The 16,111-nt window shown below is 26.5% G+C and overlaps 4 protein-coding genes across 6 annotated transcripts; 2 read left to right on the plus strand and 2 right to left on the minus strand.

The window, feature by feature from the left end:
• The first annotated feature begins 2,072 nt into the window (after positions 1–2,072).
• On the plus strand, positions 2,073–3,628 carry LOC108553114 (transforming growth factor beta regulator 1). The gene is made up of 5 exons (XM_017907880.1): positions 2,073–2,192; positions 2,342–2,570; positions 2,769–3,045; positions 3,146–3,365; positions 3,455–3,628. Exons 1-5 carry the CDS (start codon positions 2,073–2,075, stop codon positions 3,626–3,628), a joined length of 1,020 nt encoding a protein of 339 aa, XP_017763369.1.
• Positions 3,629–5,060: 1,432 nt separating this feature from the next.
• tank (EI24 domain-containing protein tank) lies at positions 5,061–7,269 on the minus strand. 3 transcript variants are annotated; one of them, XM_017907878.1, is made up of 7 exons: positions 7,234–7,269; positions 6,712–6,787; positions 6,228–6,406; positions 5,883–6,138; positions 5,448–5,791; positions 5,296–5,370; positions 5,061–5,216 (listed from the first exon to the last, which is right to left on the minus strand). In XM_017907878.1, exons 2-7 carry the CDS (start codon positions 6,724–6,726, stop codon positions 5,135–5,137), a joined length of 951 nt encoding a protein of 316 aa, XP_017763367.1. In that variant the 5' UTR covers positions 6,727–6,787; positions 7,234–7,269; the 3' UTR covers positions 5,061–5,134. The 3 variants fall into 3 exon arrangements, with proteins under 3 accessions (XP_017763367.1, XP_017763368.1, XP_017763366.1); XM_017907879.1 differs by lacking the exon at positions 7,234–7,269 and adding an exon at positions 6,917–6,987; XM_017907877.1 differs by lacking the exon at positions 7,234–7,269 and adding an exon at positions 6,917–6,967 and having other exon boundaries at positions 6,712–6,843.
• Positions 7,270–10,067: 2,798 nt separating this feature from the next.
• On the minus strand, positions 10,068–12,033 carry LOC108553116 (uncharacterized). The gene is made up of 4 exons (XM_017907882.1): positions 11,907–12,033; positions 11,157–11,297; positions 10,801–10,947; positions 10,068–10,303 (listed from the first exon to the last, which is right to left on the minus strand). The coding sequence occupies exons 1-4, from the start codon at positions 11,973–11,975 to the stop codon at positions 10,157–10,159; spliced, it is 504 nt and encodes a 167-aa protein (XP_017763371.1). The 5' UTR covers positions 11,976–12,033; the 3' UTR covers positions 10,068–10,156.
• A 1,625-nt stretch (positions 12,034–13,658) lies between these two features.
• On the plus strand, positions 13,659–15,136 carry LOC108553115 (uncharacterized). Its single transcript, XM_017907881.1, has 4 exons — positions 13,659–14,060; positions 14,281–14,391; positions 14,469–14,732; positions 14,816–15,136. The coding sequence occupies exons 1-4, from the start codon at positions 13,829–13,831 to the stop codon at positions 14,998–15,000; spliced, it is 792 nt and encodes a 263-aa protein (XP_017763370.1). The 5' UTR covers positions 13,659–13,828; the 3' UTR covers positions 15,001–15,136.
• The last annotated feature ends 975 nt before the right edge of the window (positions 15,137–16,111 follow it).

The following is a 16,111-nucleotide window of genomic DNA, read 5'->3' on the forward strand; positions in this document are numbered from 1 at the left end:
GTCTGTTTTACAAAAAGATGTAGCTAGTAGATTATTTAATATAACAGGAAAAGGTGTGCGTATAAAAATTAGTATTATAATCATAAGGTTCGTGACTCTCCGTTACTTAGTTCTTTTAGAGAAATGAATCTTTCGGTTCAACTCGAAACTAACCTCAATTTTCAAATAATTTGGCATGAAACGGTGGGAAATAAAAATATTTGGCAACGAAAGAAGAATGCTTCAAAGACGAGACCAAAGATGAAATAGTCAAATGACATCGATAAATATCAGAGTCTCTATGTAATTATACAAGTGTCCATAATTTTCAAGCATCCATAATATCAACGTAGACGAAGGAATTATCGAGTATTTAAGAAATTTCAAAAAGTTTTATTCCAATGATGCAGCAATTTATATCAAACGACTTGATAATATTTCCGCGTGAGCGTAATTTAAAGGAAAATAATACCTAAATTCTCCTAACAAATTTCATCAAATATTTGTTTGTACTTTTTTTTTTCGACCATTTCGAACGATGATTCCCTACCACTGCCAGAAAATCATTGAAAACTTGCGTAACAAATTCTTTTTTCTTCTCGAAAAATAATAATCTTTGACGAATATCAGTGACGAATCAACGCGATCAAAGATGAAAGGGATTGACAGAAAAAAAGAAAAAGAAAAATGATTCGAGAGCGAGGGAGATAACTTGGATGTACCTAAGCACGCGTCTCTTGGAAACCTGCGTATAACTGCATAAAGGGAATTATTCGACGATCTGGGTTACTGGAATCGACATAGTAACTTTAAAACACGATCTCTAGGATAGTGTACGTCTAACGGATAAGCTACGCGTCACGATGTTTAAGTATAGTAACAATATAGATTTTGTATACCGCGTGCGTGAGAATGTAGAGGCGAGCATGACAGAGAGGACATTGTGCGTACGAGCGCGCGTTACAGAATTTACGTTCGACAGGTTAATAAATCGTATTTTCGAAATAAAATTCACCCTTTTCTTCCCTTTCATGCTTCAGAACCTTTACCCCTAAGATAAGCAAGTAAAGTAAAAGATAGATTAGATATGGAAAAATGTCATAGGATATCTTCAATATCTCTTTCAAGACTGTTGAAGAGGAAGGAGACTTTTTTATCAGGATTGACATGTGGAATGAATTCTAGGATCGTTAATTTGGATATATTGCACAGTATATTTATGAGTTCATATATTATAGTCCAAGTCCATAATTTATTATTTGAATTTGAAGGTAATTCATTGTTTGAGTTTAAGAGTAATTTCTCAATTTTGAACAAATGATGTAGAAATATTTTGATTAACTTCAAATTTGGTGTATTAGTTGTATTAAAATTGGTATTAGGCATAGTAATGATAAACAAGATTAGTTTACTGCTGACTTTTACTAGTTTCATTTTCTTGTACCTCCTTCTGTTAATATTTGAATAAATAGAAAATAGAAAAATTTGCGAATAAATCTCAATGTATAAAATTAAAAGACTTGAGAACAATCATGATTTGTTGTAGGAAAGGTATGTAAATGAGTTCTTATTTTATTACTATAAAGTACAAAATCCGGAAAACTTAAAATCGACATATCATTTAATCCAGAAAATAATTTTTAAATAGGCAAATACCATAATTAATTATACAACAATTAGACTTACATATTTCATACTGTATTATTTTAATATCGTATGAAACTGATTTTAGAAGATAAGCGATATATGGAAACGTAAAAACTTTTTATAATTGCTTTTATAATTATTTTTATAATTATTTTTCGAGTAAAGTATAATAATTATATTAATTATATTTAGAGAATTTTATTTCTTTTAAAATTAAAAAGTAAGATTTTTTCATACTCCTTTTCTAGTAATGGGATAAATATACAATATAAAATAGCGAAATTGAAATAATGACATGTCATAAATTTTCCAAGTATTTTACTATCTTATCTTTTCTATAATCCTAGGCTACGACATAACCTAACATATTTGACAAAAAAACAATCACAAACATCACTCGATCATAACCTTTTCTGATATTTTATGTTGGGTATAATGAAGTTAAAATGACTCAAGCTTATGATAATTATTACAGTGAATTTCAAAAAAATGCGGAGTTACAGCAAAATTTAAAATACAAAAAGAAATATCGAAGATTAAAAAGGATCATAAAGGATACAGTATTCGTAAGATTATTCATTGATATGTTTTTTTCTTTTTATAAAGCTGAATTATTATTTCAACAAAGTATAAATAAGACAGAACATTAACAGTATAAGGTTACTATGAAAACTATGAGCTTACTATGAAAAATAGAGTGTATTTATAATTGCAGGAAAATGCAGCATTGTGTGATCAAGTTGCTCAAATGCAAGAAAATCTTATGCTTGTAAAGGAGGAAAGGCTCTTTCTTTTACGTAAATTATGTCAGCAACAAGGAGACATAGATCCTTCTAGTATGATAGTTCGATCTCAATCAAACAATATTAATACTAATTCATTTAATCCAGAATGTTCTACACCTAAAAAAACTGCAAAGAAAAGAGTATCAACTGATGGGTCAGGTATTTAAATATTAAAATATAAATTCAGTTAAACAAAAATATTATAATAAATTGTTTATGACTACTGAAGACCTATACAGCTAAATTATAAGTTAATAGGAATAAATCTAAAGTACATAATAGAATAGATATGTTTCTCTAAATATTTTGGCAAAAATTACTTTTGTTCAAATCATTTAAACTTTTTACCTTTTCCAGAAACTAAAAATAAGACTAAACGTTACAATAAAACTGCAAGGAAAGTAGTCCAATTAATACCATTAGATGTCCATGGAAGACCTATATTTCCTATTGCTTTGGGTGATCTCACTGTTTACTCCCTTGGAGAAGTAGTATCAGACAGGATAGCTTATCATACAGAAGATCTCATTTATCCAGTAGGTTATTGTAGTACAAGGGTATATGCTAATTTAAGAGATGTAAGAACAAAAAGCTTGTATACATGTAAGATATTAGATGGTGGACCAAAACCAAGGTATGTAATAAACTAAGCTATATAATTGCATTAACAAATAATATAATCAATACTTGTAGTTTTATATACATATAAATAAAATATTTTTATTTATTTATAGATTTGAAATTGTATCTGATAATGATTTAGATCAACCACTGGTTGGATCTACCCCTGATGAATGCCATTCTAAGCTATTAATGGCAATTTCTCTTGCACTTTGTTCAATAACACCAAAAGGGGCTGATTTCTTTGGAATTTCACATCCTACTATACAAAATCTTATACAAAGTACACCTGGTACTCGTAAATTAGTTATGTATAAACAACAACGTTTTGAAGTATGTAATTCGAAATTTGAAAATTTTAATATACAAATAAAATTACAATTAAAATTGTTAAAATCGTAATATATCTTTTAAATGCTAAGGTAAGCAAAAATCAAACAATGGAAAGGGGAACAAGCCCAATAATGGAAGAAGAAGCAGATCCAGGGCTTGGATTTGCTGCTTTACATAGGCATTTTGCTTTAGGAAATTCGTATAGAATTAAAGAAGAACCACCTGATAATGATCTTTTAACTCTTCAAGAACTTCTCTCGTGATTTTTATACTGTTAATAAAAAAATCTTTGTTCCCAAAAAGAAAAAGAAAAAATATTTTGCTTTATGTATTAACATAATATGCAAATTTTATTGTTATAAAATATTAATTTTTAATATTATATATACATTTATTGTTTATATAAAAAAATAGAAAAACCCTTAAAGTTAGTAACATACTAAAGACCATTATTTTGTATTATTTATTAAACTATAATGTATATAAAGCAATTTATTTTTATTAAATATAATACTTGTCTATCTTATTGAAATAAGGTATAAATAATATTAAATTAAGTAACATAAAAATTATTTGCAAAACATAATCTTGTAAATATTTATTTAGCATATTGTACTTTTAACTACATCATATCATAGCAAAACTATATATTTTAAATAAATTTTATCTAAATATCAATGTCAAAATAATTAGTATTCATATTATGAAAACGCCTTTCAGTATTTTATAAATATAATTAAGCAAATTAACTTTCATTTTAGTTGTAAATATTTTACAATAAATATTACTATACATCACAACTTATGAATTTTAATATTGACTAGTTAGAATGGAAAAAAACTGGGCACTTCATGGTAATAGAAAATGATAATTTCTTTTCACAACAAGATATCAAATACAATGAATTGATTACAGAAGATATATATTAGAATGATATGTTTGTTTGTAAATTTTGTTACTTTTATATTCTATCATTTATATATATTTGTAAAGCAATATAAACTCCTCTTTTACAGAATTTTATGTTTACATTTGTTTTGTTAGAAATAATGTAATTACTGAAATATTATTTATAATTGCTAGTAAGTTTATTATATTGTATAATATAACATAATTCGACAAATCAGAGTTAGAATTTAGTTAAATAAATAAACATATATACAAATATATATCAATTAATTTAATAAAAAAATTATTTTCAGTTGTGCAAATATTTAGGCAATGATATTTACAATTTATTTAGTTTATGTAATTTATAAAAGGTATGTGAAATTTTATGCACTTATTCTATCGAAGCATATTATTTTTTTCACATTTTAATAATAATAATAAAAATGTATAAAACTTTGAGTTTGATCGCTTGCAGTACAGTAAGGAACATCTATACTGATCTTTTAAATGTTATCAAATTTATAAATTCTCTACTGTTAGTGTGTCTTGAATAACATTTTGCTCAGTATAATTCATTCACAAATACTCCTTACTGCAATTCATTTCTGTATATCTACATACATAATTTGAATGTGTTTCTATTTACAAATAATTCTATTATAGTATATAATTTGTCTTAAATTTTGTTTATATTTTTCTAGAAAAAGAATAAAATGAAATCTTCATCCTCAATTGCTCTATCAACTCAGGAAGTAACATAGGAAAATTAATTAAGCATATACCTGATAAAAATTGCTAAAAATTATGTGACAATCTGAAAAAAACTGTTTATGGCTACATATTTATCATTCCAAAGGGATTGGTTATGTCCTTTTATGTCACCGTTTGGGTCCAATTGTTTTGTTGAAAAGTGTATTTGCAATAGCAATTACTGGTGAAAATAATTTTAATGGACAGTCACTTAAACAAAAAATAAAAAGGTGTTCAGTTAAATCAATGACTACATTTGTATAAACTTTAATAACACTAAAATACATACCATACTCCAGTTACAGGTATTGCTTCATTTCCACTTACAATAAATAATGGGAACAGTATAGAAAAAACACAGCCACTGAAATAACAGTAATTTATTTATTAAATGTTACTGCATAGAAAAGGAAAAAGAAGAAAACATTTGGGACAATGTACCTTATTACATATGAACTTGGCAGTTGAGTAAGTACTGCTAGTGGCAGGCCAAAACCCACAAAATATGGCCAATTACTTTCAATAAAACTTAATCGTCTATGTAATTCCCAACCCATATTAAACCACTTGTATTCAAAAGCATAGAGAGCATATAAAAGGCACATATGTATAAGGGCAAGGATATCACCTACAAGAGGTAATGGAATCCTGGATACCAACATTCCTTGACCCAAAAATAATGCTTGAACCAATATACTGAAAAGCGTGTCTGCTATGAGCTTGCTCACACTGGACAAAAGTAATGGCCTTCCTTGTCTATACCTATAAGCACTGTCCGCTATGTCCTACATGGTTTACAAATATATAGCATGTGATATTAACTCCTTCAATGGTTATTGGCCAAAGCTTCTTGTTCTGAGATCAAATAACTCATACCTGAAACCATAAACTGTTGACTATCCTACTGAGCACAAATAGTGGTAGTACCCATACAGTGCCAAAAGTCAATGATAGAAATGGTTTCATCCAAGACCACACAGTCATACCCATACCCGGTGAATGGCCAAATATAATGCTCAATAAGTACTTGAGAAATGGAAGTAAACCACATTCAAATATCAAAATGCTGGCCCAAAATACACCACCATTTAATGCACAACATTGAATTGTTCTTTTTAATACCTTTGATTCTCTGAAAATAAATCATAATATTCACATATGTAAAATTATATAACAGTGTATTTATAATTTCATAGTTTAACTATGATTAAAATCTAGTACCTTAAGTGATTAAAATGTTTTGAAGCATGAGGTATAATAGCTGCGTCTTTTCCATGAATTTCTAATTTAGAGGAGGGAGGTCTAGATATCTTTTCATTAATATGTTTGTCCATATAAAACAAAACAATAGCTCCTCTTAAGCTATCCACAAATCCTCGATACATGGCACGTATTATTCCCTATAGACATGACACAATATATAACAATATGCTATTACATAAAAATTTCATTTTAAAATAAAATTAATTTTTAATTTTTAAATACACTTCTTTTATAAATATACAGTATAATATATATATGAATTCAAAGTTTACATTATCAAAACACATAAAGAAAAAAATGATACATATTGTATCTGACAATAAATTTCCAAATAAATATAATGAAAAAAAAAAAGAAATAGATATATCATGATAAAAAAACTAATATATAGTTTAAGGTTAGAAAAAACTTTTTTTACTCAAAATTGAAATTTAGTACTCACTGTCACGTTATCCATATTTCACAGTGATATCCACTATAGAATATAATTAATCTATAAACCAAATATGTTGAATAATCTGCCAAAAAAACATTTTCGAAGTAACATAGCTGTCAACTGTAATATGATAGCACACTAAAAAAATGAATATGAGAAAAATATTTATGGCATTGAAGTAGATACGTTTTTTAATATTTTAAAGACGTACATATTGTCATTCAGTATTAGTAAGAATATCTGTCCGACAGAAATCTTTCTACCAAAGCACACAAATATGCGCTGCCAACTAAATTAATGAAACTGTTATTACGACGTTTTGTGAAGTTCATTTAAAAATCATTTTTGTGGAAAAGTATCAGCTGATTGGTTTTCATTGCAGGCAAAGGTCAACATTGCGTTAATAGGTATAAAGGTCACTAGAGAATGAATATTTGATTTTATTTAATGAATTTACTATTAGTAGTTAATAAAGCGTACAAAAATATAAAGCTTTTAAATAATTAGAATATATTTATTTATACGTACGAATAATTAAGTTTAATTTTTTCCACTCGAAAATTTCAAACAGAATATTTCAAAATATGTCTACATGTACTTATCAAAGTTCTTTACTTAATTCGCAGATATAATCCGCAAGAAGATAATAATACTAACAGAGAATAAATGAAGCCAAATCTTGCAATACCTGAAATTTACGTAAATTTCTAACAAATGTTAATATTATTTTTACAAAAAAAAAAATATTTGCTCAGAATAACTTTTATTTATATTGAGGTACAAAATAAAACATAAAACGAATCAATATGAATAAATATTGAAATACACTGTCATGGTTTCGTTTTATTAAATATGAATATTAACAATAACTTCATCTATTTAAATTGAAATATATATATTTTAAATAATTCAATGGTTTGTATTTCATTATTAGTTAAACTTATTAAAGTTAAAGTAATTATCAAATATAAGTTATGAAAGTATAAACATACGTAATTTATTAATAATCATTACACTATTATTCATTTCTAAAAATAACTTGGTTTTTAACTTTCATTATCAGTAGTTTATTTTTTATTTAATATTAATTTCTCTATAATGAAACTTTTAAATAAAAAAGATAATAAATAAAAATATGACAATCGTTATATTTATTTTTAACTGACATAAAAAGGTAAGAAATAGGATTTTGATTGAGTGATCGCGATTGTTACTTATAATTAATATCAATTAATTATTGATATTAATTGATATTAATTATTAATATTTATGAATAACAATTCGTAGTTTGAAAAGTATAAAACGTATAATAAAATATGAAAACTTGTTTAAAAAGTGAAGTTTGTAAACCGCGCGATAATTTTGGGGTGACCTGTGTAATTCGAAGTATGACCTAACCTCTAACTACACTTTTAATTTATATTTAAATGAAATTTTTCATTTCATGTCAAACATTATTATATGTTAATATAATATTAGTAATATCATTGAACACATGTTTCTATTACTTTTATATCATATATATTTACAAACAAATTGTTTTATTCTAAGTTAAAGGTATGTTATCCTTTATAATTAACAATAATTAAATAATTTTGTCCAATTTTATTCTTTTTAAGGATAAAATTTATTTAAATTGTAGATGAAAAATGTATAAATTAAATATAAATTATTTTAACCAAAATACTAATTTAAACTGTTTCATCTTTTAATCACATATAATTTGATACAGTTTCAAAAATAAAAAATATTAAAAAGTAAAATATATACTATAATGGAAAATGGTAATTTATTATAACAATTAACTTTCTTCATTATTTTGTCCAAGCAAATTCTAAGGTACGATTACGTGGTGGTAGAGATCATATTTGGATGCCTTTACAATTGGTAAATTTTTATTACTATGGAAAAGAAATAAATTCTAATTTGCTAATTAATTAACATGATAAATTTACCATTTGAAGCATTCAAATACAGCAAAGGTAGCTTTGTTCAATGGGATCCTTTCAAAAAAAGTTCATCATCCATTAAAAGGTGTTTTAAATTTCTTTGAAGAGATAGTTTAGTAAAATGATAATTTTATTCTGAAGTCTGTATATAAATATTTTGTATTTATTTATTATTTCAGGTTTCACAGAAAATTTACAGGAAATAAAAAAGTTAGAAAACCATAAAGTAAGATTAATAATAAAATATATTATACATATTTATAAAATTATAATTCAAATATTACTTAAATCATACAGTTAATAAATCTATTTTTGTTAACTAACAGCATAGTCTATATCAACCAGTAAAAGCTGATATTAAAAATATTAAACAATTCAAATTTCAAAATTCACTGATTCCAGGAAATATTATTATTTCTTTTAATTAATTTTAAGCTTTATTTTTAACGTAATTTTGAAAGGATAATGAAATTTATCTCAGTTATTTTTATTATAGAAAGTAATATTGATTCATCAAATATATTAAGTGTGAGAAGAAGTTCTAATGCCAAAGTAAGCATTCTTATTTTACTTAAAAATAATATATGTGAAATATATTATGACGACAAATATTAGAAACGTAATTTTATTAAAATATTAAAAAATATTCAGTATGAAGAATATTAAAAACTGTCTAATTAATATTATTTGTTATTATTGCATAGTAGAAGGTTCTTGACGATTCACAGAAGAAATTTCAGTCAAAATTTATAAAAGTGTTAACAGAAGAAAGGAATACATTGGTAAAAAAAAATTTTGAAAATATAAGTAAAGTTACCATTCTTCTGTTGTATCTTCATTTTTTACTTTGTTATTATCTTTCTTTTTCAAAAACAAAACAGTTTGTTGAAATTTTTGAAATGTGTCCAGTAAAAGATAATGCAAATTAACTGTGTGTGTTTATGTATTATTTATAATAAAAAATAAAAGGAATTGTGGTTTCTGAAATAATACAAAATTATGTCTTATAATTTTTATATTAGAAATAAATAATACATATTACAATTTATCTGTTTAAATAAAAATATATTTATACAATTTTTTTATCATAGGTATTTTTGCGAAAAGTATATTCTAAATTCATAGAATTTTATAATAGATAGAAGGTATTATTTAGGAAATTTGTATTTTGTTTTTAGAATTTAATAGAAAATCATAGATACAATAGGAAAATATAATAAACATGTAATTTTGTTAAAAGTATTAACTTAAACAAAAAATTAATTTGAAATAATTAATTAAATCTAATTGTCTTTTTCAAAATACTTTTGTAATAAAAGTAAATATAAATATAAATATATTACAAATATAAAAGATAAGTAACAGCCATGTATATGCTAATATCTTTATTATTCCAAAATACTAGTTATTTTTACACTATTTAATAAGTAGCAGTTAATCATTAGCAATTACAAATGTGAAATTGTGTTAGATAGTAATTTCAAACGAAACTGAATGTTTTATCAATCATCACCTTCTATTTTCACGCCCACTTTGACGGTACAAATTAAATCGTTTAACCGCTTAAAATCGCATTCAATGTTATATTCTCCGGTAGACATATCTTTGAACCAGCTTCTTATATCGCAATCTTTGGCCGTTTGTTCACCCTGGACGATGAAATTTGAATGTTAATATCCATACGCAATTTTATTACCAATCAGTTGATTTCTGTTTGTGATGATAAATTAAGAGGAAAAAATATACTTGAAATATAAATAGATCATATCTGTCTTATATAATCTCTGTATGTGAGTAGATAATTATATGAGAGATATATAGGTTTTATAAATATTTTAGTACGTAGGACAATTTTGCACAATAATCATTGTTATCTTTATAACCACAAGGTTATGATAAAGAATACAAATTTGTGTCACTACATAGAAATAATTTGCAATTTTTACACCATTTTCTCCATAGAATAATCAAAATTCTTCAGCCAATGTACTTTTAAGAATATTAATATTATATTGGATATGAAATTATTTTATGTAGCTTTTAATTACTACGAATTTTTCCTGTAAGCGTCTTGAAATTTTGGTTTTAAGAGAAGATATATAGTATTGTTTAAATATTTTATGACGTATAAATATTTTTCTTTTACCTCTGCGATAGAGCATGAGTCATCATCAGGCTCGGGAGCCTCAACTGATCCGCAAATATCGAGATTTTCGAATTCATTCATCGGTTTGTCATATTTTTTGTTCATAGTATTAACCAGATTATCACCTTGGTAAATCCTTATATCGGCCTACAATGAAACGAACTTATTTCAGTCTATTATATTTGCAGATTTTACCGAAAATGTAAAGATAATTGTATATAATTATTTAATTTATTCATATTAGAATATTTGAATACTATTACAATATCGGGCTAATTAATACAGTTAGAATATATTATTAAATAACGATAAAATAATATAAGGTAATATTTAAATATAAATAATAACTGGTATACCTCTATTTGACCTGGACAGTTTTCTTTAACATTAATCGTTGAACTAATGAGATTATCTGCAAGATCGCCATCCCATGAATTTAGTATGTCACTATTTGAGACGTCGACATTGAAGAAAACTATTGAAATTTCTTTTTCAGCCTAAAAAATACAAATAAAAAATTACAACTGAATAATTAACATTACGTACTTCGCAATATGCATTTAATACACATATTGCACTTTTGCATGCAATACACATATAAATTATGTTCGAGTTTTTTAAATTAAGTTTTCATATAATAAAAGGGAATTATTTTTTCTTTCAATAACATTAAATTTTTACACTGTATGTTAATTGTATTAATAATCTTACATTATTTTTACTATTTACTGTAAAGCAACGGAAGTAATAATTGGATTATGTAAAAAGTAATTCGAAGGTATTTGATGCTTAACAATTTGTGAAAAAGGAAGTAGAAATAAGAATAAAATAAAAAATATATTTGAAAAAGGGATATTAACAATAGCACATTAAACATATTCACTGTAAAAAATTTTCTAAAATTTCTAAGCATTTTTATGGCTTGGTATAACAATGATACTTAATTGTAATTATTCTTCGCGATATTCTCTACACACTTGCAATATATTCAGTATTAAATTTTCGTAATGTTTTAACACGTATAATTCAAATAAAAAGGAAAATTTATTTTTAATTTGAAAAAGATATATATGAAATAGCACACGTTTAAACGTTCTGAATCTCACCTTAACGTGTAGTATCGAAACAATACACAGAACAAACACTAATAACAATTTTCCAGTCGACGACTGCATGATGACTTCTTACACAGAAATTGTTCAACAATTGTTAAGAAAATGTCTATGCTATCCAACTGGCGAACGGTTCATATTTAAAGCCATAAACGATCCTCCCTGTATTATATTGTCACTGTGATTGGTTTGTTTTGAAACAATAAACCATTAACAATTGCATCCTTCTTAAGATTATGAGTAGAATGAAATAAGTTATGATTGCGTGACTTTTTATCACTTATCAGACATGAAACCGTGGGAAATAAAATTGTACATACAGGAAAAATCACCCATGATACTGTAGAGAATGAGAAAAACAAACAAGATATCAAGCATCAATTTTCGTGCTCGTAATTGAACAAGATTATCGAAAATAATCCGTAGGAAGTTACGTCTGCTTCGTTAGTGTCTCGCTTTTTTTTTTTCTTTTTTTTCAATTCCAGATTAAGTAACAATGGATCTTTTTGTTATGATAGAATATTATTATTTGACAAAATAAAATAATTAAAGAATCTCGAGGAAATATTATAAATTTAATAAATTATAATGTTTGAGTTTTTATGCTAAAATTTGAGGAAGATTTGTTTTTTTTGTTTAAATAAATAATACCGATATAATTTACAAACATAAATAAGAAATTACCTGTTTAATTGGTCTGTTAATGAAAAATTTCTAAAAAATTTAAATATCTTAAAATGAATACTAGTAAAAAAAGAGATTTTTCCTAAAACATAAAATGACCAAATAAATATAATATCTGTTATCATAATATCATATTATTTAAAATTAATTATACATAAATTTATTTTATTACTGTTTCTTATTCACTCATAGCACTGTCGTATCTGCATATATAGTATTTGTTATTAAAAGATATATTAAAAAAATAAATAGTCGCATAAATGTTTTATCTAAGCTTCAATTAACTGTAAGGTAAAAATAGTAAAATCTATAATCATAGAGTCAATTACTTTATAAAAAGATTTTCGCTTTTTCTTTCCATTTTTAATACTTTTATTATTATAGTTGAATAGAATTAGATTAATTCTTCATTTAATATTTTGTTTTAATATGAATATTGCTATCTAAACTTTTAATAACGAGAGCTTATCGCGCATACAATTTAAAGATATTAATAGATAACAATTGTATGGAATAGATTTCAAATAATGCCGCATTTGGGATTGAAACGTCGACTGATAATCGACCAATATCGAACGTCATGTCTGCCAGTATTCGATACAAAGTATAATTTGTACGTACGCCGCACATGGTTTATTGTGGCGCAAATGTAAGTTTCTCAAATTAATGGTGTCTTTAAAGATAATTCTATTATGTTATGAAGACTCATAAGAGATGTTGCATACTTTCGCGGTGTGACGATTTTACATTAGTTTGTTTAAGTAGAAGTGGGCATAACCAAGTGTAGATGCCGGTTTGTGCAATAACATTGTTTTGCGTTTCCTGAAACGGGGGTGTGACAGTTCGTGAATTTCCAAACTATATACTTTGTTTTTTTCTTTCGAAATGAAACTGAACGTTGCATAATTTTTACCTTTTGGCCGTTTAGTGAACCCGAACGTATCGTCGTCACGATATATTTCAAAGAACATCCAACCAACTCGAGGGTGTTTATTTTTCTTTACTTGTGTCAACAATCTGAATACAATTGGAAGTGCATAACATTTTAAGTCGTTTTAATTACACGACTTATATCACTGTTAAAAATTCGTGTCATATTTTGACGTTATGCAGTTTTAAACGACACATAAAGAGTACCGAAGTAGTGAAACCTATTTAGAGGTTAGAAAACTATATACGTGCTATTGTCAGTATTGACAAGGACGAATTAAGGAATTTTTAATGCAAATCCTATGCATTGGCTTCAAGCAACAAATACATCCGACGAGATGCCGTCAACTCAAATAAATCAAAGTAATTTCGTCAGTACAAGCGAAAGTGTGAATCCTGGCACAGAAATAGCATCGACTTGCTATACACCTCCACCTTCGTATCACAATATTAATTTACCTCTGGGACACCCGTCTACTTTGAGTAATGATTGTGGTGCACCTCCTTCCTATGAAGAAGCCATAGATCCAAATGGTAAATAATACTTCTAATAAAAAGAAATTTTAATTGAATAATTTGCTGTAATATTATATAGAAATGTTAAGCGTATGTAAAAATTAATGTGAAAAATGTTTCTTTGCAATTTCCTTGAAGTGAAAGTAATATTATAATAAAGATATTTCTGTTTATTTGACTTTTGGAAAGCTATTTGTATAATTAGTATCTTGAAGAAGTGATTGTTTTTATCTTCTAGCTCCCCCTCCATCCTACGATTCATTGTTTGGTCGTATGAGAGAAGCACATAAAGTTTCAAAAGGAGTGTTTGATTTTTTGAAAAATATTATCGTCTTACTTTTAGGCACTAGTAAGCAAAAATGTAAATTACTGTTTTATCAGATTATAATATGAGGAATTATTAATTTCACATTTTGGTAATTTTAGTTGGATGTACAATTATCTTAGGAGTAACATTAGTAATTCCAATATGTATGATGGTCATTGGAGGACTTTATCTTTATGATTGCCCACAAGGAGAATATATTCCTGTTTATTTATTAGTGGGTGGTGGGTTTGGTGTGTTCCAACAATTATTACAGTTATCTGTAAGAGTACGCCAATGTCCAGAAGAACGAGATGTGGAAAGAATACAACAATCTCCTATGCAAACATTAATTAATTGTTTTATGCTTGGTTGGTTTATTATAGGTCAGTAATATAAGCATGTTGATTAAATGTTTGTTGGATGTTCATAATTCTTCCATTTTTAAACTTTTTGTGTTTGCTCACAGGCTCAATGTGGGTATATAAGGAATATGAACCAAATTATGATCCAGCTCTTGGCAAATATTGTAACAAAACCTTATATTTATTTGCCTTTTGGTTAATTACAGTTACTTACATATTCTTGGGTTTGATAACTGCAGTTTTTTGCAGTATTTCGGTAGCAACTATCGTATTTCAACGGTTGATATAATGTAAAACATCATGATCTCATGACAAAAAGAGAAACAGTCGTTTGAAGATCTATTATTTTGGGAACAAAACGATGAGTGTTGCGAAATAAAAAACAAAAATTTCTTGTGGATATACAAGTCACATTATAACAGGGCACAAAAATTCGTCCACGCTTTACGTACCTTAGATGCTTAAAACAACAATCTACGAACGGATCGTTTACACGTTTAAATGCACATAAAATGCGCTCGAGTTTCGAAATTTGATGCTTGTAATCGTTCATGGCAACGTTTCCTGATTTTTCAAGCATACTTGATTGTGTTTCAACATCTCAATAGATACGACGATTTTTGCTATGAATTGTGTGAAATGAACATACGAAAATCGATCAATTTTTTTAAATTGATATACACGTGGAGAGAACAAAAAAAAAAAAAAAGAAAAAGGAAAACGGAAATAAAAATGGTTGATGATGCTTTAATCAATTCAGGGCTGTGGATATTTCGCAATAATCGCGAATTCTTTTGATATTGTGCCAAGAAATCGCAAAAGCCGTATATCGAAGTATTTTGCTATTAAAACGTCGATCATCTGCATTGACCCTCAATTCATACGAATATTCTTAACTTGAGTAAAATCTCAGGACGTGTCATAAAAAAAGTGAAAAAATATTCTAACGCACGAGTGTCATCGAACACTGTGATAACGTATAATAGGACCTCGATTAACTGAAATTCGATTGTCCGCGGTCTCGGTTAACCGAAGTGTTGATTATTCGAGCCTCGGTTATCTGGTGTAACAAGATAAAGTACACACAACAATAAGGTATCTAATATTGGCTTCTGAATTACTTTCTACTTTCCAAAAAGAATACTTCCAATAAATGTTTCTTAATTTCGGAAGAGATATATTCTCTTCTTCGTTATGCATACGATTACATAGATCTTTTATTTCTTTTTATTTTTTAATTTCCTACCTGAATGTACTTTGTCAACGATTCACTGTGAACAAAATCTCTTTCGACTTCCTTTGTTTTGTTCGTTTTTCTTTTTTTTTCCTTTTTCTTTTTCTTTTTCGACACTTTGTATAAAGCCTTTCTATTCTTGTTAGGATTTTTTCTTTAAATCCGT

The sequence above is a fragment of the Eufriesea mexicana genome, unplaced genomic scaffold, assembly GCF_001483705.2.
Source record: "Eufriesea mexicana isolate 0111107269 unplaced genomic scaffold, ASM148370v2 scaffold9405, whole genome shotgun sequence".
Lineage (NCBI taxonomy): Eukaryota > Metazoa > Arthropoda > Insecta > Hymenoptera > Apidae > Eufriesea > Eufriesea mexicana.